Raw genomic sequence first — 21,992 nt, 5'->3', positions numbered from 1 at the left:
GGTACTTCAAGTCAAGCTCTCGTCATTCTCTTCTCATCATACCTAATATTCAAGCGTTTTGATAAGGAATGACAAATGACCCAGACGAGCAACGTCATCAACTTGCATTCCGTCATATTTAGGCAACGAGGAACCGCCGCATCCATCAGATTCCCTGCTATCAATTTTGGGAACAGATGGTGTCTGATAAAGTGGATGGGGTTTTTGGAGGAGCAGTCCACATGTACTGGCCACTAGACAATTTTTGAAGTGTGTCGAATCGATCGAGATTGGGGAGCGAGGAGCTGGAGAAGAGCGATCATTCAGACGGTGCATTCGTGGTTTTGAAGCAGCAGCAAACAACGCAAACATAAGTACTTCGCAAGAGTTTTTTTTTTTTGGATTGAAAGAAGGTGGATTGTGATGAAGAAGAGAAAGCAGGCAGAGGAAGGTGGGTTTTATATCCCACCGAAACGCTAATACGCAAATGGCGCAGTGGCTGGAGCGCCGGCAGACAGCACGAGGCAGTTGGTATGATGTTTTGGACAGAAGGTTCTACTCCCCAATCATGCTTTGGTCGTCATGGCTTTTTGACAGATCAACCACATGTTCATTTTAGGTGAGGGCTTTTGAACCGTCGAACCCGTTGCGCGTCGAAGAAGGCGGAACAAAGCAGTCATGTTCTCTACTTTGTGAGCATTATGCAGCACATGCGAAAGTTCTTCCGTGCTTATCAGCGCATATACTGCGAGAAACCAGTTTTGAATATGCCGCGCTGGACAGAGCAGCGACGAACATAGGACCTTTGTCTGTATTTTTGAATGCGGAACACTAATGGGGGCGCTGACCATGAAATGGAAGACAGTGGATTTTGTAATAGCACCGTGGATTCGATGAAGAGAGGAAGAAAGGAGTCGGAAGGTAGTTGATATACGCCATATACCGGACTTCAAAATGGGTCCAGGCAGATACATGGGTTACAAAACGATACAACAGCCCGGAAACATGGTGTTGTAGGCGGTAGGCTTCGGTGAACCCGTCACTCAGACGGCTCATGCGACTAGCCTCAGCGCTTTTGAAGTGCTGTTTCCAATAGATGAAATGACGGCGGGCGAACACATCGAGAGATTGTATGCTATTTTGAGGAGTTGATGGGGTTAGGTGCCGAAGGAACGAGGTGGAACAGCAGTCATCGCCCGAATGTGAATGAATTTTGGAAAAAAGAAGCTTTCGAGGGAACATCGTTCGCTTCACCGGGACTTTTGATAGAGCGGAAAGGAGGAACGAGAGCCATGCATGACCGTCAACCTGGTTTTGGAGAAAGACATCTGGGAGTGGATTGTAAGGAAAAAGGAAGAGAGCAGACAAAGATCTGCCTTTTATACCTGGCGCCGGGGCGGAAGATCAGACGACTGACACCTTCGACGCCTATCTCGTCATCCCACTACATGCATCACCCGCCTCACCCCACATTGTGCAAGCATCACGCCTCGATGACCTCCTTCAGTGCCTTCGCACTCCCCTCCAACTTCCCCTTCTCCTCCTTATCCAACGGCATATGCACCGCCCTCACCACGCCCTTCCTACCCAACACAACCGGCATACTCAAACAAACCCCCAAATCCTCCTGGTACGTACTGACCGGCCGCACAATCTTCTCATCGAAGATGATGGATTTACATATCGACGCCGCGACGCCGCCGATACCGTAGTTCGTCGCGCCCTTGTTCTCAATAATGCTTGTAGCTTTGTTCTTCGTTTCTTCCGCAATGGCGTCCTTATCCAGCAGACCGGATTGCTTGGAAGATAACGCAGAAGACAACGGGACACCGCCGATAGAAGCCAGACTCCAGGCGACGAATTGAGATTCGCCGTGTTCACCCAGGACGTACGCTTCGATGCTGGAGGCTGCGACTTCGGCTTTGGACGCGAGGATACCACGAAGGCGGGCGGAGTCGAGGAAAGTGCCTGAACCAATGACTTGGGATTTCGGAAGACCGGAGTATTGTTGGGCGAAGTAGGTGAGTACGTCAACGGGGTTTGCGACTAGCAGAAGTACGGTATCCTCGCGGAACGGCTTCATATCTGATATTGCGGATTCGAGAATTGATTTGTTGCGGCCGATTAGATCAGTCCTGCTCTCGCCTTTCTTCTGCTTTGCACCGGCAGCAATCACGACGATATCGCACTGTCCCGCCTCTTTGTGCGTACCGGCTCTTATCCGGGTGCTTGTGTTACCGTGGAAGGTGGCATCTGACAAGTCCGCCACTTGAGCGTCTCTGACTTCTTCTTTGGGATCGACGAGCAGGATGTCACCGGCGACGGGGTTCATGATGAGGCTGTACGCAATCGTAGCGCCTACATCGCCGGCGCCGAGGATGGCGATTGAGGAGGTGTTTTTGGGGTCTGACATGCTGGGTGGTAGGTTATGGAATTGTAGAACGATTGTATTGGAATGGAGAGGTGGAGGGGAGTTGGTAGTTGACGGGGCTACTCGGTGGGTTCAGATTTCTTTCTTCTTCTGTAATCTGGTAGTACAAGATATTGAAGTACGTCATCGTGATGGCGCTAGTGCGAAAGCAGTCCGTAGACAGCCGGCTTATCGATACGCTGGTGAGGAAGTCGCGATGGTGGATTACCTGAACATAACCAGCCTCAGCTTTTCATCACAGCCCCCATTCTCTCACACCCCAGTAGTATCATCCTCCCGTGTTGCCCATTCCATTCTCTCACACCCACTCCACGTCGTCCTCCCGTCTCGTGCGACGCGTCGTGGTTCGAGGTAGGCGTTGAGGCTGTTTCTTGACTGTCTTGACTGGCTGGGAGGGCTTAGCAATATATTCCATGACTAAAGCCAAGTAGCAATAACAGTATCACAAAATCCAAGTGCTCAATCAAGTGCTCAAGCTACCTTGGGTGCGGGTGCTGCAGCTGGTGCAACCACCTTCTTCCTCGGCTGTGTAGCCAGACCCTTCTTCAGCAGCAAAGGTATGACGTCCGTCGCTTTATTCCGGCTGATGGTCTTTCGGCAGACGGGACACTGAGAGCGCTTCGTTTCGTGGGGCCCGGTGCGGTTCTCGCCGGCGATGAGGGCTTCCATGAGGCACGTGTGGCAGAAGAGGTGGCCTGGACAATTAGTGAAACACTTGAGATGGCATGGATTGTACTCACCACACGCAGTCGCCGTAAGATCTGTGGGGTTGTCCATGCAGATGACGCAGTTGAACGAGTTGAAGGTAGTGACGGTCTCCTCTGGCTTTGCCTGCGCCTTGACAGCATCCTCGCGCTGCTTCTGCAGAGCCTCTTGCAGCGGCGTCTTCTGCTCCGTCAAGTCGAGCTCTTCAATCTTTTCGGGCTCGGCGCTCTGCTGCTTGACCTCCGCTGCTGATCCGTCGTCCCGCTTCTGGCGCTTCGCTGAGGGGCCCGGGGTGGGCGACTGCGGCTTCCTTCTCCGCGGTGGTGACTCGGGGGCGCTGGTGAGGTCGACGTAGCCATTTGCGAGACGGTCAGGGCGTGAGCCCTGTGGTCGTGCGCGTGTGGCGGGCGGCATCTCTCCGGTGAATGGGCTGTACGGGCGCCAAGCGAAGGGTGAATAGCGTCCGTGATCGAGCCCGGCTGGATTGAGGATGTGGTCGAAGAAGCCGGTGGAGTAGGGCACGGGCGGGGCACGGTAGACGTCGTCAAATTGGCCCTCGTCGGCGGGGGCGCTGTAGTGGCCGAAGAGCTCGCCAAAGTCGAAGGCTTCGGGGGAGTAGTGGTTAGGGGAGTAGTGGTTGTGGTGGTGGCTCTCGGGGGTGTCGAAGTTGGCGTCGTGGAGTGGGTGGGTTATGTCATCGTCGTCCCTGTGAGAGCGGTCGGCCGACATGGTGGCGAGCGCAGGCCGAGGGGGCGGGCAGGTCAGGAAGGGCAACGTGCTCCTTCACCATTTGCGTAGCTGCTGGTCTGGGCATGGTGTCGCAGTCCCGGGGGCTTGGTGACGCAAAAGCAGCGGCCGCCATTCGGCTCGGGCGTGCTATATCATGCATCGCGTAGGGCTGAGGGGAACTGCACCGCGCCAAGAGTCTGCGGGTGAACTAGACACTGAACATGACGACACCGAATTGCAACCTCAACTACGACAATTCAACCCCCCGACGCCATGCAGTGACTGCCGTATTCCAGTCTGACGATGCGCTGTTCATGTCGCTCCCTTGCCGCCCACGCCGCCCGACCGCGACCCGTCCATGCGCAATCACATCTCGCCAACACCTCCAAACGATGTCTCGCCACAGTCCAGTCCACACAGTCGCCCACACAGTCGCCGGATGCAGACGGTAGTAATGCAAGGGGCAGTCTGAGTGGTGCGGCAGCCAATGCGTCTCTGTCAGTCCCCTCGGAAGCCCGCTTCAGTCCCATCGGCGTTCAGCATCTTTCCTCGCACATCCACTCGCAGGTCTTCCCCGGCGCAAGCACCCAACCACCACCAGAACTCGTCGCACTGTCGCAGGACCACCTTAGTCGCCATGACTTACTCGGCAAGAACCAAGACCAGACCCCGCCGGTTGGGTTCGACCTGCCGGAACTACAAGGGGCCAGCCTCGACGAGCATTTCTACAAGCTGGGCATGGACACGGCGGAACCCTATCTGAGTATGGCAAAGAAGCTGGCATGGGCGAATCCTCCACCTAAACCAACCAAATGGGTGCGACGGAGCGGCTGGACCAAGTACAACAGCGACGGCACAACGGAAGCTGTAGATGCGCCCGACGAGACGATGCTCACATTCGATACCGAAGTCATGTGGAAAGTGACGTCGTTTGCTTGCATGGCTTGTGCCGCCAGTCCCACCGCCTGGTATGCCTGGTTATCGCCGTGGCTGCTGGGCGAGACCAAGTCAGATCGCCACCTCATCCCACTCGGCGACACCTCGATACCCCGTGTCATCGTCGGACACAACATTGGATACGACAGGGCTAGGATAGCGGAAGAGTACAATATCGCGCAATCGAAAAACGCGTTCGTCGACACCATGTCCCTCCATGTAGCCTCCAACGGCATGTGCTCACGCCAACGCCCGTCATGGATGAAGAACAGGAAGGATCAGGAGAAGCAGGACAAGGCAGCCACGGACGAGGAGAATGCAGGTCTCTCCACGGTCTTGGCTCCTCCGACTGAGGAAGAGCTGTGGATGGGAAGAAGCGCCATCAACTCCTTACGGGATGTGGCCAAGTTCCATTGCAACATTACACTCGACAAGGCGCAGAGGGAGTACTTTGGTGAGAAAGACCGTGCGGCTGTCAATGATATGCTGGAAGACCTGCTCTCCTATTGTGCTGCTGATGTAGAAATCACGCATCGTGTATATCAAAAGGTTTTTCCGCTGTTCCTCGAAACATGTCCGCATCCTGTTAGTTTTGCCGCATTGCGATTTTTGGCCGCCGAGATCCTACCTGTCAACGAGACGTGGGATGCGTATATCCACAACGCCGAAGCGACATATAAGCAGCTCGACGATGCAGTGAAGGAGCGCTTGGTAGCGTTGACGGAGAAGGCGTTGGAGGTCAAGGATCAGCCGGAGGTGTATGAGAACGATCCCTGGTTGAGCCAATTGGACTGGTCAGGGCAGGAGGTCAAGATGGTCAAGGGGAAGAAGAAGGGCGATCCGCCGAGACCAGCAGCCCGCCAGAAGAAGCCCGGTATGCCGAAGTGGTACAAGGATCTGTTTGCGAAGAACGACGCCCCGATGGCTCTTACGGTCCGCACACGCATCACGCCGATTCTGCTGAAGCTGGCATGGGATGGCAATCCTCTAGTATGGTCGGACATACATGGGTGGACGTACAAGGTCCCCGCGGATGAGGCTTTTGCCTACGACGACAAGGGCTTGAAGGTCTTGGACATGTCTGAGGAAGAGAATATGAAGCTTAGAGATGACAGCGAGTATGTCTACTACAAGATCCCGCACAAGGACGGACCGCTCGCAAGGTGCGCCAACCCACTCGCCAAGGGCTATCTGCAGTACTTCGAGAAGGGTAAGCTGGGGTCGGAGTATGCGTATGCCAAGGAAGCACTGGAGATGAACGCATCTTGTTCGTACTGGATCAGCGCGAGGGAGAGAATCACGAATCAGATGGTCGTCTACAACAAGGAGGTACCTAATCCGCCGAAACTCGTATCTGCGTCCGGTAAAGGCGCGGGGAAGAAGGTCGGCTTCATCCTTCCACAGATCATACCAATGGGCACCGTCACACGGAGATCGGTCGAGAATACCTGGCTCACGGCTAGTAACGCAAAGAAGAATCGTGTTGGGTCAGAGCTGAAGTCGATGGTGCGGGCGCCTCAAGGTTACTGCTTCGTTGGAGCAGATGTCGACTCACAGGAACTCTGGATCGCTAGTCTGATCGGCGACGCGACGTTCAAACTCCACGGTGGTAATGCCGTCGGATTCATGACGCTGGAGGGTACCAAGGCAGCCGGGACAGACTTACACTCTCGGACCGCCGCCATCCTGGGCATATCGCGTAACGACGCCAAAGTCTTCAATTACGGACGTATCTATGGCGCCGGGCTGAAGTTTGCGTCAACACTCCTCCGCCAATTCAACCCTTCATTGTCGGATGAGCAGACCTCCAAGACAGCAGACGACCTCTACAAGAACACCAAAGGAAAGAAGACGAACCGCAAACAACTCCACGAACGAGCCTTTTGGCGCGGCGGTACTGAGTCCTTCGTGTTCAACAAATTGGAAGACTTTGCTGAACAGGAGCGACCCCGCACACCCGTCCTCGGCGCTGCCATCACCGAAGCCCTGCAACGGCGGTATCTATCGAAAGGTGGGTTCATGACGAGTCGAATCAACTGGGCGATCCAGTCTTCCGGTGTCGACTACCTCCACCTCCTCATCGTATCCATGGACTACCTGACCCGTCGATACGGTCTCGACGCTCGTCTAGCTATCACAGTTCACGACGAAATCCGATACCTCGTGAAAGAAGAAGACAGATACAAAGCGGCAATGGCGCTGCAGGTTGCCAATGTATGGACGCGCGCCATGTTCAGCCAGCAGATGGGGATTAATGAGTTGCCCCAATCCTGCGCCTACTTCTCCGCCGTTGACATCGATCACGTCTTGCGAAAAGAGGTGGACATGGATTGCATCACACCTAGCAACAAGGAGAAGATCCCGCATGGTGAGAGTCTGGATATCATGGCGTTGTTGGAGAAAGGCGACGAAGCGCGGCTTGATCCCGCTTTCGTGCCCAGCGAAGCCGATATGCCAACACCGGAGAAGTACGCACACGCCTTCACCCCCCGCACACCCATTATGACTACCCTCTCGCGCGGCGACGCAGTAGGCGATCCCACAGCGATGGCGTATCTCAAAGCGCAGATCTCGTCGAGTGATCAGGAACTCCGCGACATCCTCCGACCCCTCCGCGCAACGCCCGCACCGCGCAGTGCAAGCAGTAGCAAGACGAAGAGCAAGAGTGGAAGTACGGCCGGCAACGAAGTATCAGACATTGAGCAAGAGAATCGCGAGATTCAGAGACAAGTCAGGCAGTTTGAACAAATGGCCAAACAGTCTGCTGCGAGTGATCCTTGGAAAGAGGTGTACAAGCGCGCGAATGCGAGCACGAAAGCTAAGGGGAAGCCGCCAGGCGAGTGGTGGCAAAATGGGTACACGACGCATAATAGGAGTGCGGTCAGGAGTGCGAGGGTGTAGGCTTGGAATGGGAGGATATGATTTATGTTTCTTGTACACTTTTTGTAAGATGTATGTACGGCAAACCCTTCTGGTACGGGATGTATAATGGGTTGGTTGGCTTGGATGGTTGGGCGGCGCGACGTCTTGGTTACTTTGCATAGGTTCGGCGCATCATTCCTTCCATAAATGGACATTTGGTTTGGCGTTCTTCCGATTCCGTCCTCATTCCGCGGTTTCTCGCTAACGAACGAAGGGAGGGACTACATCTTCTCTATACTTGACAACTACCGAATGGCTTATCGAAAACTTTGATGCGCTCGTTCTTCTCATCGACTTCCAACTTCAAAAAGAAACTAAGATCATGCAATGTCTTCCGCCGTCGTTGCTGCAACATTGCCTTACCTGAAACAGCCAGGCATTCGCTGAAATATGGCGTTGGCTCGTGCCTTAGAGCACTATAATTGTCACTCGATGTGTAGAGCGTGCTTCTGTACTTCTTATTTCCTCAAAAATATACCAAAACTTTCACTCCAATTTTCGATGGAGTAAGCGGTGCTCTCTCGGCTTTCAAATCTATTGACCATCTTATATGTTCTTGCGCGTTGGTCGCTGCCGTCGTGCATTGTAAAACCAAAAGAAAAGCGTAAAGCCCAGGACCATGAAAGTAGTCGGTGCTGAAGCGCTATATGTTCTCATGCCAAAGCACAGAAGATCTCTCCACTTCTATCCTCCATTTGCGAAAACTTCAAGATGTCAGGGCAGACATTCATGGGGCCGCTGGCCTTCTCTCGGCATCCAAAACTCTTTAATCAGTTTTGCATGTTGTCGCGAGTTCTCCGCCGTGACAGCGCAGTGCAAGAACAATGCAATTCCGTTGCTCTACATATTTCTAGTAGCACGAAGAGATGGAAACTACGTTTCTCCTCTTTACACGATTCCAAAAACAGCAATCAAAAAGTTAATGAAGTTTGCTGTCCCCTCTCGATTTCTAGAATGAGTTCTTCGGCCGTCTTATGCACCAGCGACTTGCTGCGGTGCAGACAAGGGCGGTACGCCTGCCTCACGGGACAATGTTCAAAAGAAAGATTCCAGAACGTCATGCTTGCGTGTGGTGAAACTCGCACTGTGAGGTGAAGACATGCGGGATTCGAAAAATCACCATGCAGAAACTGATGTGAAGAAAGAGCCCTGGAGCCCATGTTGCATTGATGCGCAAAGTCGAACGCCGTCGACCATTATCCATGTCCTTGGCCGCAGCCCCAAAGTCAAACCAGACATATGCACATATGCATACCGTCCCAGTATCCAACCGAACCAAAAAATAAGAAAACACGATCTATATGCCGCAAGCCAAACAAGCAACCGCAAGATGCCATGCTATGTTACACGCGGTCTATACGTCTATGCCAAAGAGCAGTCGCATGTATAGGTAATGACCGTCATCGTCGGACCGATCGCTCGTCGACGAAGAAGAGGAAGAAGGTGTCGGGGGTATCGCAGAAGTATGTAATTCGTAAGTCATCGCTTAAACGATGAGAAGCTTCTCAACGTTCTCGCCCGCGCTACGCTCGCTCATGCGGTTCCACGCGGCGTAGGTGAGCACACCGCAGGCGGCCCACATGAAGGGGACGGCGGCTTCGGCGCCAGCTAAAGTCTTGTCAGTATACTTTCTTTGTTTCTAATACTTTCTTTTCATGACGTACTTGGACGCTCGGCCTGCGCAGCCATCTCCATGACGCGTGCTGCGCTGCTAGTTGAGCTGGAGGAGTTGGCGCGGATGGTGGCTGGTGCGATGCGCTTGCCGGCGAAGGCAGCGGTTATGGGGACGCGGGTGGCGATGCGTGCGAACATGTTGTTGATGTAGTTTGAGGTTTGAGGATGTGTTATCGAGTCGAAACAGCAGTTTATGTAGCGACAAGTGGCGACGTGAGTAATCTTTGTAATGACACGTATAAGCAAACGATTGTAATCGTCGTAATAAACCCTCTTGAATATGGAGAAAGTGAACGTGCGTGGTTTCGAGTGAATGCGGGGAAGAAAGAGGACACAGACACGGAACACGGTTTATATAAAGAAAGTGGGCCTGGGGAAGGAGTTGACAGGGCTGAAGGGAAAGGAGGCGAGGCCGGAGATGGCGCGAGCAGAAAATTTAGGGGCGGTGAGCGATCCGTGCAGGGATGTGCCAGGTCGAGATAGGCTTGGCCGCCAGCACGTGAGTGGGTCGGGTGCGGAAATAGCAAAACGAGAGTCTGGGGTAGCTGTCACTGTTGGAGGAAGTCACGGCCCTTGCATCACGCGGCCTGAACTCCTGGTAGCAAGTCTCAAAGATGATGCATTCAATGTATTGCGATTGAATGCGACTGAGGTTGAGGCTCTCCGAGTTCCGCTCGGCTCTACTTCGCATCAAGCCGCAAAAGACCCTGCTGATGAGATCGGCACTGCGGCGCATCCCCGGCCTTCTAGACGAATCTACCGAGAATTAACCTGCCTTCGCCACCCCCAGCCTCAACAACATTCCAACAACAATTCTAGCTTACGCTGTCTTATTCCCACGCACTCCAACAGTTTCGTCCTTGCGGTGCAGTCATCACCTTCCGCTGTAATACATACGAAGGCCGTAAACCTTAGTTCGTCACTAACAACGAGTTCATCGGAATTTACTCATTCAGTTCTACAAACTAACTTCCACACGCGATACCGAGCGACAGCCGTCAAATCACAATGTGCGCACACACAGTGTCCATCATCGACTTCTCTCGTTACCATCGGGAAGACACGACAAGTTTCCGCTCATACATTCTTCCATAAGAAGTCTTCAACCTTCCCTTCGCATGCCTTCATGATGATGTCCCACATCATTGCCATTGAGGGTCTATCAGGTTACCATCCCACTGCTTACCATCGGCAGGTTCCCTACTAATGACATCGTACATTGTAAGGCGGACACATGCTATCGCCGAAAGGATACTAACCTTCAGCGCTTCAATCACTTGAACCATTTCGTGAATACGATGGAGCTGCGGCAGCCACATGGCATATCCGACTTCTTTGAAGCGAGCAGCAATCTCGAGCATTATCTTTGTACAAAGATCTAAGACTGCAAAGCAGTTCACCCGAGCTATTGGGAAGTCGCCTTCGTACTCCGGCTGGATTACGTCCTGTGCACGACGAATAAGCTCCGATGGCGGGAAGCTAAGGAAAATGTCGTCTAAGCCTAGGCCCTTATCAATTCTTCGAGCCATCTTAGGATCGCTTGTGAGTTTGACCCAAAGTTCTGGACTGGGCGTGTAGAGGGCGATGAAGCTGTCACATGCCGAACTGCCCATCGTACCCATGGAGATCCGCTGCTTTGCGCAATTAGCATGGCGGGGTTTTTCCTTGGGGCAGTGGTAAGCAATGTGTGCGGTGTATCGTTTGCTTGAAGATCTTCGCTCCACAGATCAGCTCAAAGATGTTGCAAAAGTTCTTCCTTGGATACTGCTTTCCTGTGAATACGACATCCCTGAACAGCCTGCGGAGATGATCAAGGATCGGAATCTCGGGACAACCGCCAATCTGTCGTAACGTATTGTAGAGATGCATCGTCGCACCAAATAGTGCCTGCTCGTGGAGGGTTTGAAGGCCTACGAAGAGCGTGAAATCCGATATTGCGGACATGTAACTCCCCATCACCCAGGGAGATTGCGAGCATAGGTCAAACGTCTTGTCGGATGTGAACGCGATCAACTCCCTTCTGAGTCTCCATGTGAGAGCAGCAATTTCGTCGTGGTAGAGCTTTTCTGAACTACTTTTGTAGGCTTGGTAAAACTGGTCCATAGCGCGAACCACCTCGTTCGCACGGCTCCAGAATATCGAATCTTTGACGCCATGTAGCCCATCTTTGCAATCTTCTGGTCGAAAGAGATCTAGGTACTACATAGAGCTGAACGATTAAGTAAGACGTTTGCGAGGGCACGTATACTCAGATGGAAAATATTGGTAGATCGATGTATTCAACATGTGACACTATGACCGAATCTTGGGACCACTCGCTATGATCACCACACCCAAGCCTCAAATATCCTACCACAAGAAGTCCCCCACCTTTACGTCACCGCAAACCTTGACAATCGCATCGCGCAGTAATACCAATCCCCTTTCCTCTAGCAAGCCTTTCCGCCGACCTGGGTACGTCTGGTCCCAAACATCTACATGCTCTCTGACCTTCTCCAAATACACGATACCACATTCGACATGCTTCCTTTGCATAAATTGCCACGGCATATGGACATGCGCGGGATTCGCTTTGAAGGTGTCCATGAGGAGGTGTATGTAGCCTGGCCAGTTTCTTGGATCGACAGCCTGTGTCGCGACTTCCTTCCAGACGTCGAGTACGAGATCCATAACGGTGAAGAAATCGATGCTTGCGAGTGAGGATGGATCTTCAAACTCCAGCATGATGTGATCTTTTGCGCGAGGTGATTCTATATAAAACATCTTGTTTAGATATCTTATCTTATATTAGATAACTAACTCTAAGTGCTAGAATGCTGTAATAAAGTTCTACCCTCTATTTCTTATCGCTTCTGTTCGCTTCCGCCTACATTCTAGAGCTCTAGTAGAATTCCAGGTAGTTGATTAGAGGTAGGTAGGTAAGTAGATAGATAATTTATCTAAGAACGACCTTCACAAGCAGAGTTCTAAAGTAATAGTTACTTCTATTACCAAACACACTCTACGCAGTCGATCAAAGACCTGTAATACACTTGTGCAGCTAAGCTCTACCTAGTAAGCCCTAAACAAAGGGCAAAACAAGCCCTAATTTCTGCTTATGTTAAGAGTGGTTTCAAACCTCATGCCAATTCCATCTAGCTGCAGCGAGATGGCCTCGAGTTTTACTAGTAGATATCCCAACAGCTAATCCACCAGTCACGTATAGAACCTCCTTTGACTGCCAATAGCCAAGCGCTATCGATGATGCGGATCCAAGGAAAGGAGTATTGGCCGCGATACGCTGAGTTTTGTTTGCAATGTCGACCTCGACAATTTCGTTAGGGCCGTTTGTAGCTATCCAAGCACGCGTGCCATGAGGTGAGATGGCGAAATCGTCTCCGTTGGTGATGTTCGTCGCAAGAATCTCAACCGCGCCAGTAGCAAAGCCAGTTGCAAGGGATATTGGAACTCTAGCAAAGAGCCCTTGATCCAAGCTGGAAAAATATAGAGCATCGCCGTGAACGTGAATGCCATTTATTCCGACATGTAGACCTTTAGGCAAAGGATCAAACTCTGGCTCTTCCAGAACGATCTTGTAATCTCCGGTCTTGACGTTTAGTTTGTATACAGCACCGTTCGCCGAGTCGGAAATCAACAGGTTGGAGGTATCATTCGTAGACAAGCCAGTCAGGCCGTTGAGTTGTCGTGCTGTACATAACTCCTGGATAAGAGAAATCTGGGCTGGCTGAGAGATCTCGCCAGAAGGTGCAATGGTGACGTTGCGCAGGTCAATCTCCCAGATAGAGTTCGAACAGGTAGTCCCAGTCATGTTGGAGGAGATGACGTAAAACAAATCCCTCTGTAGCTCGGTAATACCTAATATACCTGTGAATGTGGGTATTCTGGCGATAGGTATAGGCAGATAGCTAGCGTTTGGCGAGATTTGGTGTAGCCAGGGAGAGACAACAGACGTGACAAGGACTTCGCCATTCTTTCGGACAGCGAGGTTTTCGAAAGTAGGAATGGTTGGGATGATATCAACAAGCGTGACGTCGAAGTTTAATTGGGTTCCACACCGGTCTGTTGGTAGACACGTTGCCAATGCTCCTCCCAAAAGCAGAACAGCCAGCTTTCGCGATAGCATAGTTATTGAAAGGTAGAGAGAAGACAATCGTAGCTTTGTTATCTTGAGGAAGAGCGGATTATAAATATATATATTGGTGATCCGGAATGAGTTCCACAGTAGGACATAGCCCGCAGACGAATATCTATGCAAGATCATATCCTAATTTCTTCTCGGAATTTAGGGCACCTTAAGGCCGCTCGGGATTAAAGTGCACGACCAACGTAATAACTTCCTCATTACGTACCGCGCGGGCAAGCCGATCACTTGAATGAGCTAACCAACACTGCCAAGATCACATCTGACGTTACACATCTCGCGATATGTTCATGCAAGAAGCGTAAGAGCGTTCAAAAAAAGCAGAGCAGCTTATTCTTCTACCTATCAAAGGCGGGCTACATGGTTTCATAAGCCTTTTCGAACCATGCTTATCCGCGACTTGCAAAGGGCTCTTCATATTATGATCACAATCTCAAACTCACGAAGCCGACAGGCACTAAGGAAAAGGTGCTTTCTCAGCATACAATAGAGCCAGATCGGCGTTCTTTGAGATTTACAACTCACTTTTCGGTAATGATTCACGCTATGATAGTGTTCAAAAGTGGCCAATGAGGAATGCAGAAGATGACGCCGCAGCCCACTAGACGCGACGCTACCCGTAAGCGAACTTACGAGAGCGAGAACGGTGTTCGCGAGAGCGAGAACGATGTTCGCGCAGTATAGTAATCCGCCAGTTCCCAAAAGAACGATTGCAGTAACATCATGACATACCTAATCCACAATTGAAGCATCGCCGTTATGCAAGCCGAGGCCTTACTCTACACTCTGTCTAGTCCATCATGCTCTTGGGAGGTTTTCACTCTCTCTGGCTGGAATTATCACTTTGATTTCTGGTGTTTTAACCCGTCTCTCTGCTGTCATTGCCTTCTTTGTAAGTATGTTCTTGCCGTGCATTCTTTATTTTCCCCTTTCTAAGGTCTAGCGCTTGACTATGACATGTGAATTGGCTGACCTGGGCTAAGACTTGGGTCCCTTAGCAGTATCTGCTGGTAATTAAGTAGAATTTTCTTCTTTGGCTCTCGTAGCACGGCGATTGAACGGTGATTAGAAGCTACCACATCTATGCTCGAAGCTCCGGAGATAAGGTTAGTTAGCTCCGGTCACATGTAGAGCCGACTCCCGCCTAGCCGTTCATACATATCCATGCACTTCTTAAGTACCCTTTAGACTTCTCTTAATCTTAGATAGACCGTTCTACTCGTTCCTAAATCACATTACGACGCAAAGCATATTCAATAACAATGGCCTTCCCACCCTACACGAAGAGATTCCACACAGCCACCTATCCCAGTATCGACCCTTCTCGCCCTGATCTCTCCACGGCAGGAAAGGTTGTTCTCATCACAGGTGGTGGTTCTGGTATTGGACCCCGCATAGCCCATGCATTTGCGACTTCTGGATGTATGAAGATCGCTATTGTTGGACGGACTGTTGCCAGCCTCGAGAAGACCAAGCAAGAGATAGAGGGAGCCCATGCAGGCGTGACAGTCCATGCCGAAGCTGCTGATATTGCCGATGCCAACGCGGTCAACAAAGCATTTGAGAGCGCCTCGAAAGCCTTGGGCAAGATCCACATAGTCATTGGTAACGCAGGTTACTTACCCGACACGAAGCCTATCGCGCAAGCAGATCCTGAGGAATGGTTCAAGGGGATGACAATCAATGTCAAAGGAACTCTTAACCTTGCCAAAGCTTTCCTCAACTACGCCGCCGAGAAACCGACATTCGTACATGTCTCAACTGGTGGTTGTCACATTGAGCCCATGCCTGCAAACAGTGGGTACGCAGTAAGCAAATTGGCAGCCGCTAGGTTGATGGAATATTTTGCTTTCGAGAACCCGCAGGTCCGGGTTCATAATATTCACCCGGGGGTTATCAAGACAGACATGTACCAGAAAAGCTCCGAGGGTGGTATGGATTTCCAATTTGATGACAGTAAGTTGTCCGATCGTCTACTGTATTTGTATAATTGAGCGGAAACTGTGCTAACACGCAATGTAGTCGAACTACCAGCTTCCTTCGCGGTCTGGATTGTCAGTCCAGAGGCAGAATTTTTGAGTGGCAAATTTGTCTGGTCAAACTGGGACGTGGACAAGTTGAAGGCCAAAAAGAAGCAGCTCCAGTCCTCGCAGGACCTTACGCTTGGTCTCCTGGGATGGCCTTAGATGCGATTGGATCATATGGATCACATTGTACAACGTGATTCATAAGCGAGCGGGCACCACAATACCATCGCAGCGCACGCGTAGCAACGTAGCACAATACTACAGGATTATTTAGAAATGTCTCTGTTATTTGCATCCTCTATTTCTACCCTACAGGTGCGGGAGTTGTGCCCAACCTCGCTGCAACGGCCGTAGCGCCTCTTAACACGCACCCTCTTCGCAAGCGTCTCGCCGCCCTCACGCCTATCACCGTCCTTTTTAGCAATCAAGGCAGATACTTCACCAACTTTTAAATCCCCTCTACGCGTACGTACCCCCTTTTGCGAGTCTTGCGCCTTGTAAGCGTGTCAACAGCGTCTCGAAGGCGGCTCATTTCCTCCTGCACTAACACCATATCATGAGCGATCTGCTGAGCGCCTTTACTTAGCTGATCAACCTGCTCATTCAATGAACTTAGTGGTGACCCTTGATGGTTTTACATGCGATTTCGAATTAGCATAAATTGCGCCTCCATCTCGCGGGCGTTCCGCGGTGTTTGCGCAGCTTACTGATAGAACACGTTAATCGAGGTCTAAGATCTACTGTACGAGAGACTGCTCCTCAATAATGGACAGCTTCTGTTTCCGAGCGTTAGCAGTCGCTTGTGGTAGGCTCCCATCGATGCGTTCTTAGAGAATACAGGGAGGAGTGTTACATAGTTTCGCCACCTTGTAGACGCGTAATCTTCTATTGTTTCTGAAAATAAATGTAGATTTGCGCTAGCTACTATGGCGATTAAGACGATAGGGGACGTCGTTTTCGTAGCGTTGTTATCGTTGTGTAGAGAGTCACGTTAATTTTGGTGGGGCTGGCGGATAAGTGGTGGGACACGTGAGTAAGCGCGTGGGACTAGCAGTTAGATGCTCTTGTGAAGTGCGGAGTAAGTCAACTGTCAGTTCGGGGTGCTCGGACATCTCGAAGACGCGAGAAGGCCGATAGGTTGAGATGGATCAAACAAGTGCCCAGCCAAGGCCGGACAAGTGTGAGAATACAACGAGCTAGCATTTTACCAAGCCTTTAGTCGCAGGAGTGAGAGCGAGAGCGAGAGCGAGAGTCGATGGACTGTAAGAGCATTACCACCAGCGAAAGATTGATTCCTTGTGTCACTTTATTTGACGCTTAGCTCACCTGTGCGGTTGAATACACGCTCAGTTGGAACCAGGCGAGCTCGGCACGCCGAAGGCCCGAAGACGCGAGAAGTGAGGCAATGTTCAGGTTTAACAGTTCACAGTAAACTAAAGTGTAATCAGAATTTGAGACAACACTATACATATATTGCATTGCTGCTCAAGCGTATAGCTTCAAGCATCGCCTAGGACACTTGTCCTCTGACTAAAGTACAATTGTTTATTCTCACTCCTTTTTAAACCCGCACCCCCTTTCATCCAATTAGTCGGCATGGGGTCTCAAGTCCAAACAGATATCTTGATCATCGGAGCTGGGCCGGCTGGAGCAGCTTTGGCATCTTTCTTAGGCCAAAATGGTATTAAATATCTCTAATCTTAAGGTTATCGGATGACTACTGACCCACAGATGGTAGGGCTAAGCGGGCTCCTGATATCGAAAGATTCTTCTACTGCTTTTACACCAAGAGCTCACGGATTCAATCCTTTTGCTTTCGGTAAGATAGCCCTAGAGGTGTTCCATATGCCGAAACATGACTTATTCATCTAGAATGTCTCCGCGACATCGATCTTGAGGATGAAGGGTTGCGACTGGCAATTCGTGGCTCTACTCCTCTATCCATGCGATTTTCCCGAAACTTGATTGGAGAAAAAGAGTACGGGAGAGTCCTGGCATGGCAGGAGCTTCCAGTCAGTGCGGTAAGCTTAACACAATACCGACTAGTTGGAAGGGGGCTTGTCGACTAACCGCTGCTATAAACAGGGTCGAGTAAAGGAAACGACTCCATGCGAATACGTTGACTTGACTCAACGCCACATCGAACCACTTCTCCTCCGCTATGCCTCTCATCACAACTTCAAACATCGCTTCTCGACAGAACTTACAAAGGTAGAGCGTATCAGTGACGATCTTGGTATAGGACACCTCTGTGCTGTTGAAGATCACATAACAAACCAGCACTTCAACATCCGCACCAAATATCTTTTCGGGGCAGATGGGGGGCGAAGCCAGATAGCTCGTTCCTTCAATTTCAACTTCTCGATCACTCCAGGGGGCCCCAAGGCTTGCAATGTTCTAATTCGCGCAGAACTCGGTCATCTCTTGAAGGAGAAGCAGTACGCTGGCCTCCATTGGATGATCAAGCCCGACCGCAAGACCTTCCCTGGAGTCGTTGCTCACCTGCGCATGGTTCGGCCATGGAACGAATGGGTCATGGTTGCTTTTGGACCTGGCGGCACGAATCCATTCGAAGGACTTACTACAGAGAGCCCTGAGCTTGTTGATTGTTTCCGAGAGCTTGTCGGAGACGAGAACATCGATGTCAAGGTCCTGCAGATTGACCCTTGGACCGTCCGCGAAGCTGTTGCAAACGAATACTCAAACAGCGAAAAGAACGTCTTCCTGTTGGGTGACGCAGCTCACCGTCACCCTCCCACATTTGGCTTGGGGAGCAACACTTGCATTCAAGATGCGTACAACCTAGCATGGAAAGTTGCGTATGTCGCAAAGGGCTTAGCTGGCCCCGATCTCTTGGAGTCGTATAGCACGGAGCGGCAACCGGTCGGCGCAAAGCTCGTGCGCGAGTCCAACAACCAAATACGCGCCAATTCCCAAATATGGGAGGCGCTGGGAATGACCGCTTCGCCCGAAGAAGGAGTTAAGCAGCTGGAAGAGTTGACGCAGGCGACCGCTGCAGGCTCAGCTCGTCGAGCGCGGCTCCAAGAGGCTTTAGAGCAAAAGAGGCAGGAGTTAGAAAGCCTCGGAATGGCCTACAATCAGTGGTATATCTCGGATGCTGTATACTTGGACGACGAGGACAGCCCCAGGCCTACCTTGGAGGGCGACCCCATCGTGGAGGCTCAGATCAGCACATATCCCGGCAGTCGACTACCTCATGTCTGGCTCGATGGTGCGTCGCGCCATACATTGGAATCAACACTTGATCTCGCTGGGAAAGGCTCCTTTTGCTTGCTGGTTGGAGTTGGTGGGCAAGCTTGGAGGGTTGCGGCGGAAAACATTGGTAAAGCCACGGGCATTCCAGTGGTCAGCTATGGCATCGGGCATGGCTTAGAATATACTGATATCCGCCGCGACTGGCATCGGAAGAGTGGAGTGGGAGAGACCGGGTGTGTTTTGGTTCGGCCTGATAGATTCGTCGCTTGGAGGTCTGTTGAACAGCCCAACGACTGTGAGAAAAAGCTAAGGCAGGTACTCGATAAGATCTTGTCCAAGTCAAACCTGTAGCTTAGTACACTCTATTCAATAGTACATGAAGAGGCCAATAACAGCAGATGTATCGTTTAAGTCGATAACCCTTGACAGCAATTTCGCAATATTCTCTCCAGAATGTGGGCCTTTTAGAAGTGGGAGGTCAAGAAGGGCTGTTTGCAACAAACCATTGTAGGTGCCTCACTGCAGCGCAATTTCACGCATCGATTAGGGGCCTCCGCCAGAGCGATACCATCAGTGCAAAAGCTGGGGTGGCGACTGGATACGCCAACTGAGCCCTCCGTGGAACGAAGTTGACTCCCCAGACGCGCTAGCCCACATGCGGACCACCACACAGCGATTCTCCTCAGACATGGGCGGTGTCAGCAAATAACACCCATATTCCGTCGCTAATCCGAATGTGTTAATGGCGAAAGGTGGTTTCCGAGGGTGCGCTGTGCGAAGAAGCCGCTCAAATTTCGCGCACGCCTGCAAACGTCATCGACAGGAGAGCAGTACAGCAATCGCCATCGCCATCGCGACGGCCCAATGTCAGCAAACGACCCTGATAATCTATGGAAGATACGAATGCGGCAACGCCGATAGATGACTTCCGAGGGTCGCTGTGCGAGGATGCGGCTCAGGTTCTTCGCTCCGGCAGACGTCACTGAGGGAAGCAGAGGCGCACTGGGGAGGAAGTCGCGACAGTGAACACCTCATGCAACTCTAGACCAACGAGTTCAAGCAACATTATGACCATGTAATGAATTAATATCTGACATACTCATCAGCCACTTTCTCCCACGAACATCAGAGAAAGAATACCTATACACAGACTCCGCCCAATGCTTAGGCAGTCGAATACCTGTCCAGCGCGCAACAGTCCCACCACTAAACCCCATTTCCTACCCTGACCCATTATCACCCATGTCATTTCATCAACACCCTCTCGTCCCTCATTATGACTTCCCACCCTTCCGTTGCTTAACCCTCGACCCAATACTATCACTTCCACTGCTCATCCCCGGCACGCCATTCGCCGGCGTACTCGGCGCCTCCTCAATCCTCTCCAAATCCTTCTCAACCTCCAGATCCTCCTTGATCAACTTTTCCTTCTCCTCCGTCTCCTCATCTGTCGGCGCGTACTCGCTACGGTCATCATCCGCATCCTTGTATACGACAAAACGGTATGCGATCCTGCAGATGAAGAACCACCAGAAGAGGTTGACGGCCTGCAGTGACGCCAGCAGAGCGAAGGTAATGTATTGACTGATCCAGCACTTGTATTGTTGCGTTTCCCAATTCAGCTCAAACGGACCGACGGTCTTGAAGGTAGTGAGGATGGAGTAGATGATCTTGAGGTTGATGTAGTGGCGTGTGTAGCCCCAGATGACCATGAAGACGAAGAAGTAGGGGCCGACGATAGGAGAGTCGATGTAGTTTAGGCATTTGGAGGTCTGACCATGTTAGTGAGCCAATCTTGAAGTTGGTGAGAACTTCGACTTACAGCCAAGAAAAAATCCGATACATCATGCGTGATGTACACCGCAATCCCCATGTACGTAAAATGAAACCTGTAGCTCAACCAGATCAAGCTGACAGTAATAACATGATGCGCAACCAACTCCTTAAAGTCCTTCCTCGGCTTCTCCAGCATAAGCAACAGCACAATCGCCTGCTGCGCCCAGTAACTCGCTTGCAGCAAATAGTACGCCTTGACAACAGCCTCGTGCGTGCGGTGTGGGAAACCCTCATACATCCCAATAGGATTGAAGTACCACACCGGCGTGCGACTCATGATCCAGATGCCAAACGGCCCGTACAGCGCAAAATACAGCGCCGTGTACGCCTGCTCCATGAACCTGCTCTGTTTATCCCTGTTCTTGATCCCAAGCTTTATCGCAATCGGGCGAATGAGTCGCTGCATGCAGAACTCGCGCGTGAAGCTCAGCACGATGATGTAGAAGCCGACGAAAGCAAAGTCGCGCCCGCCTTTGCCGTAGTGAACTGGGCCATTGGGATCCGCGCGGACGTGGGCGGGGATGAGCGGGTCGTCGCGTGCGAGCGGGTACGACAGGAAGAGGCAGGCGGACAGCGGATTTGACTCGTAGGGGTAGATGAGGTAGAGGAACACGATTGTGAGGCCGAGGATGAGCGGCAGCAGCCAGGTATGGCGGATGCATTGGCGCTTGAATTTGGAGAGGTAGCGGCGTGTTGTTCGTCGTTTGGAGCGGCGGGCGGATTTCTCTGGTTTCTATAGGATCTTGTCAGCGCGTGCCCTGCATACCCTGGATGAGGGTCGAAAAAGCACTCACCGAGTCCATGCTCGTCGGACTGTTCAGCGGCGGGGTGCTCGTGCGGTGTGTAGCCAACGCTGGGACGTCGACATCGCCAGGTACATCGGAACCAAGCGCACTAGACTTTCTTCTCCGCCTGGCTGCGCCGTTCGTTGCTGTATTGTGTGGCAGTGCGCCGTTGAGGGGAGGAAACGGTTCCGTCATTGTGAGGTTGAGGAGAAGCGGAACGCGGAAGACGGGTCGGTAGTCGCAATACCTTGTCTGTTGTTAAGGATAAACAAAACACCTCCCAGACGACGTAGAAGAAGCTCCGAAGAAGAGCCTGCAGCAGAAGATATAAAGCGGCTGAGATATAAAAGCGGATGCGTTGCTTCTCCTTTCTCTGGCTTTCCCGAGGCTCGCCGCAAGTCAGGTCTCGCTGGCTCGACGTCCCAAGCAATTTCCGACCGGTGGAGTGGAGCCCTTGGCTTTCCGTAGCGCGTCGATCTGCTGTGAGCGAATGCCAGGGGTACGACTTATGTCAGCGGCGTACTCGCTTAAACTACTGTTTAGAAATGCTGGAGAACGCGATGCGACGTGAATGATGATGCGAAATGCTTTTTGGACCCTGATGGAGGTGC

General features: G+C 51.6%; 8 protein-coding genes across 8 annotated transcripts; 3 read left to right on the top strand and 5 right to left on the bottom strand.

Annotated features, from left to right (window-relative positions):
- Positions 1–1,462: 1,462 nt before the first annotated feature.
- Positions 1,463–2,392, bottom strand: J4E90_010181 (uncharacterized protein; the record flags this gene model as incomplete). Its single annotated transcript, XM_051439696.1, has 1 exon — positions 1,463–2,392. The coding sequence occupies one exon, from the start codon at positions 2,390–2,392 to the stop codon at positions 1,463–1,465; it is 930 nt and encodes a 309-aa protein (XP_051286350.1).
- Positions 2,393–2,881: 489 nt separating this feature from the next.
- Positions 2,882–3,844, bottom strand: J4E90_010180 (uncharacterized protein; the record flags this gene model as incomplete). The annotated part of the gene is made up of 2 exons (XM_051439695.1): positions 2,882–3,105; positions 3,151–3,844. 2 exons carry the CDS (start codon positions 3,842–3,844, stop codon positions 2,882–2,884), a joined length of 918 nt encoding a protein of 305 aa, XP_051286349.1.
- Positions 3,845–4,147: 303 nt separating this feature from the next.
- Positions 4,148–7,681, top strand: MIP1 (DNA-directed DNA polymerase gamma mip1; the record flags this gene model as incomplete). Its single annotated transcript, XM_051439694.1, has 1 exon — positions 4,148–7,681. The coding sequence occupies one exon, from the start codon at positions 4,148–4,150 to the stop codon at positions 7,679–7,681; it is 3,534 nt and encodes a 1,177-aa protein (XP_051286348.1).
- A 1,507-nt stretch (positions 7,682–9,188) lies between these two features.
- J4E90_010178 (uncharacterized protein) lies at positions 9,189–9,514 on the bottom strand (the record flags this gene model as incomplete). Its single annotated transcript, XM_051439693.1, has 2 exons — positions 9,189–9,310; positions 9,367–9,514. The coding sequence occupies 2 exons, from the start codon at positions 9,512–9,514 to the stop codon at positions 9,189–9,191; spliced, it is 270 nt and encodes an 89-aa protein (XP_051286347.1).
- A 2,974-nt stretch (positions 9,515–12,488) lies between these two features.
- Positions 12,489–13,184, bottom strand: J4E90_010177 (uncharacterized protein; the record flags this gene model as incomplete). Its single annotated transcript, XM_051439692.1, has 1 exon — positions 12,489–13,184. One exon carries the CDS (start codon positions 13,182–13,184, stop codon positions 12,489–12,491), a length of 696 nt encoding a protein of 231 aa, XP_051286346.1.
- A 1,595-nt stretch (positions 13,185–14,779) lies between these two features.
- Positions 14,780–15,703, top strand: J4E90_010176 (uncharacterized protein; the record flags this gene model as incomplete). Its single annotated transcript, XM_051439691.1, has 2 exons — positions 14,780–15,473; positions 15,540–15,703. 2 exons carry the CDS (start codon positions 14,780–14,782, stop codon positions 15,701–15,703), a joined length of 858 nt encoding a protein of 285 aa, XP_051286345.1.
- Positions 15,704–17,443: 1,740 nt separating this feature from the next.
- On the top strand, positions 17,444–19,111 carry J4E90_010175 (uncharacterized protein; the record flags this gene model as incomplete). The annotated part of the gene is made up of 2 exons (XM_051439690.1): positions 17,444–17,450; positions 17,637–19,111. 2 exons carry the CDS (start codon positions 17,444–17,446, stop codon positions 19,109–19,111), a joined length of 1,482 nt encoding a protein of 493 aa, XP_051286344.1.
- A 923-nt stretch (positions 19,112–20,034) lies between these two features.
- Positions 20,035–21,399, bottom strand: J4E90_010174 (uncharacterized protein; the record flags this gene model as incomplete). The annotated part of the gene is made up of 3 exons (XM_051439689.1): positions 20,035–20,532; positions 20,583–21,329; positions 21,391–21,399. 3 exons carry the CDS (start codon positions 21,397–21,399, stop codon positions 20,035–20,037), a joined length of 1,254 nt encoding a protein of 417 aa, XP_051286343.1.
- Positions 21,400–21,992: the final 593 nt, after the last annotated feature.

Source organism: Alternaria incomplexa, assembly GCF_024043165.1.
Source record: "Alternaria incomplexa strain BMP 0042 chromosome Unknown scaffold_20, whole genome shotgun sequence".
In the NCBI taxonomy this organism is placed as follows: Eukaryota; Fungi; Ascomycota; class Dothideomycetes; order Pleosporales; family Pleosporaceae; genus Alternaria; species Alternaria incomplexa.
Note: the sequence above shows the minus strand (reverse complement) of the source record. Positions and strands in the feature narration are given on the sequence as shown.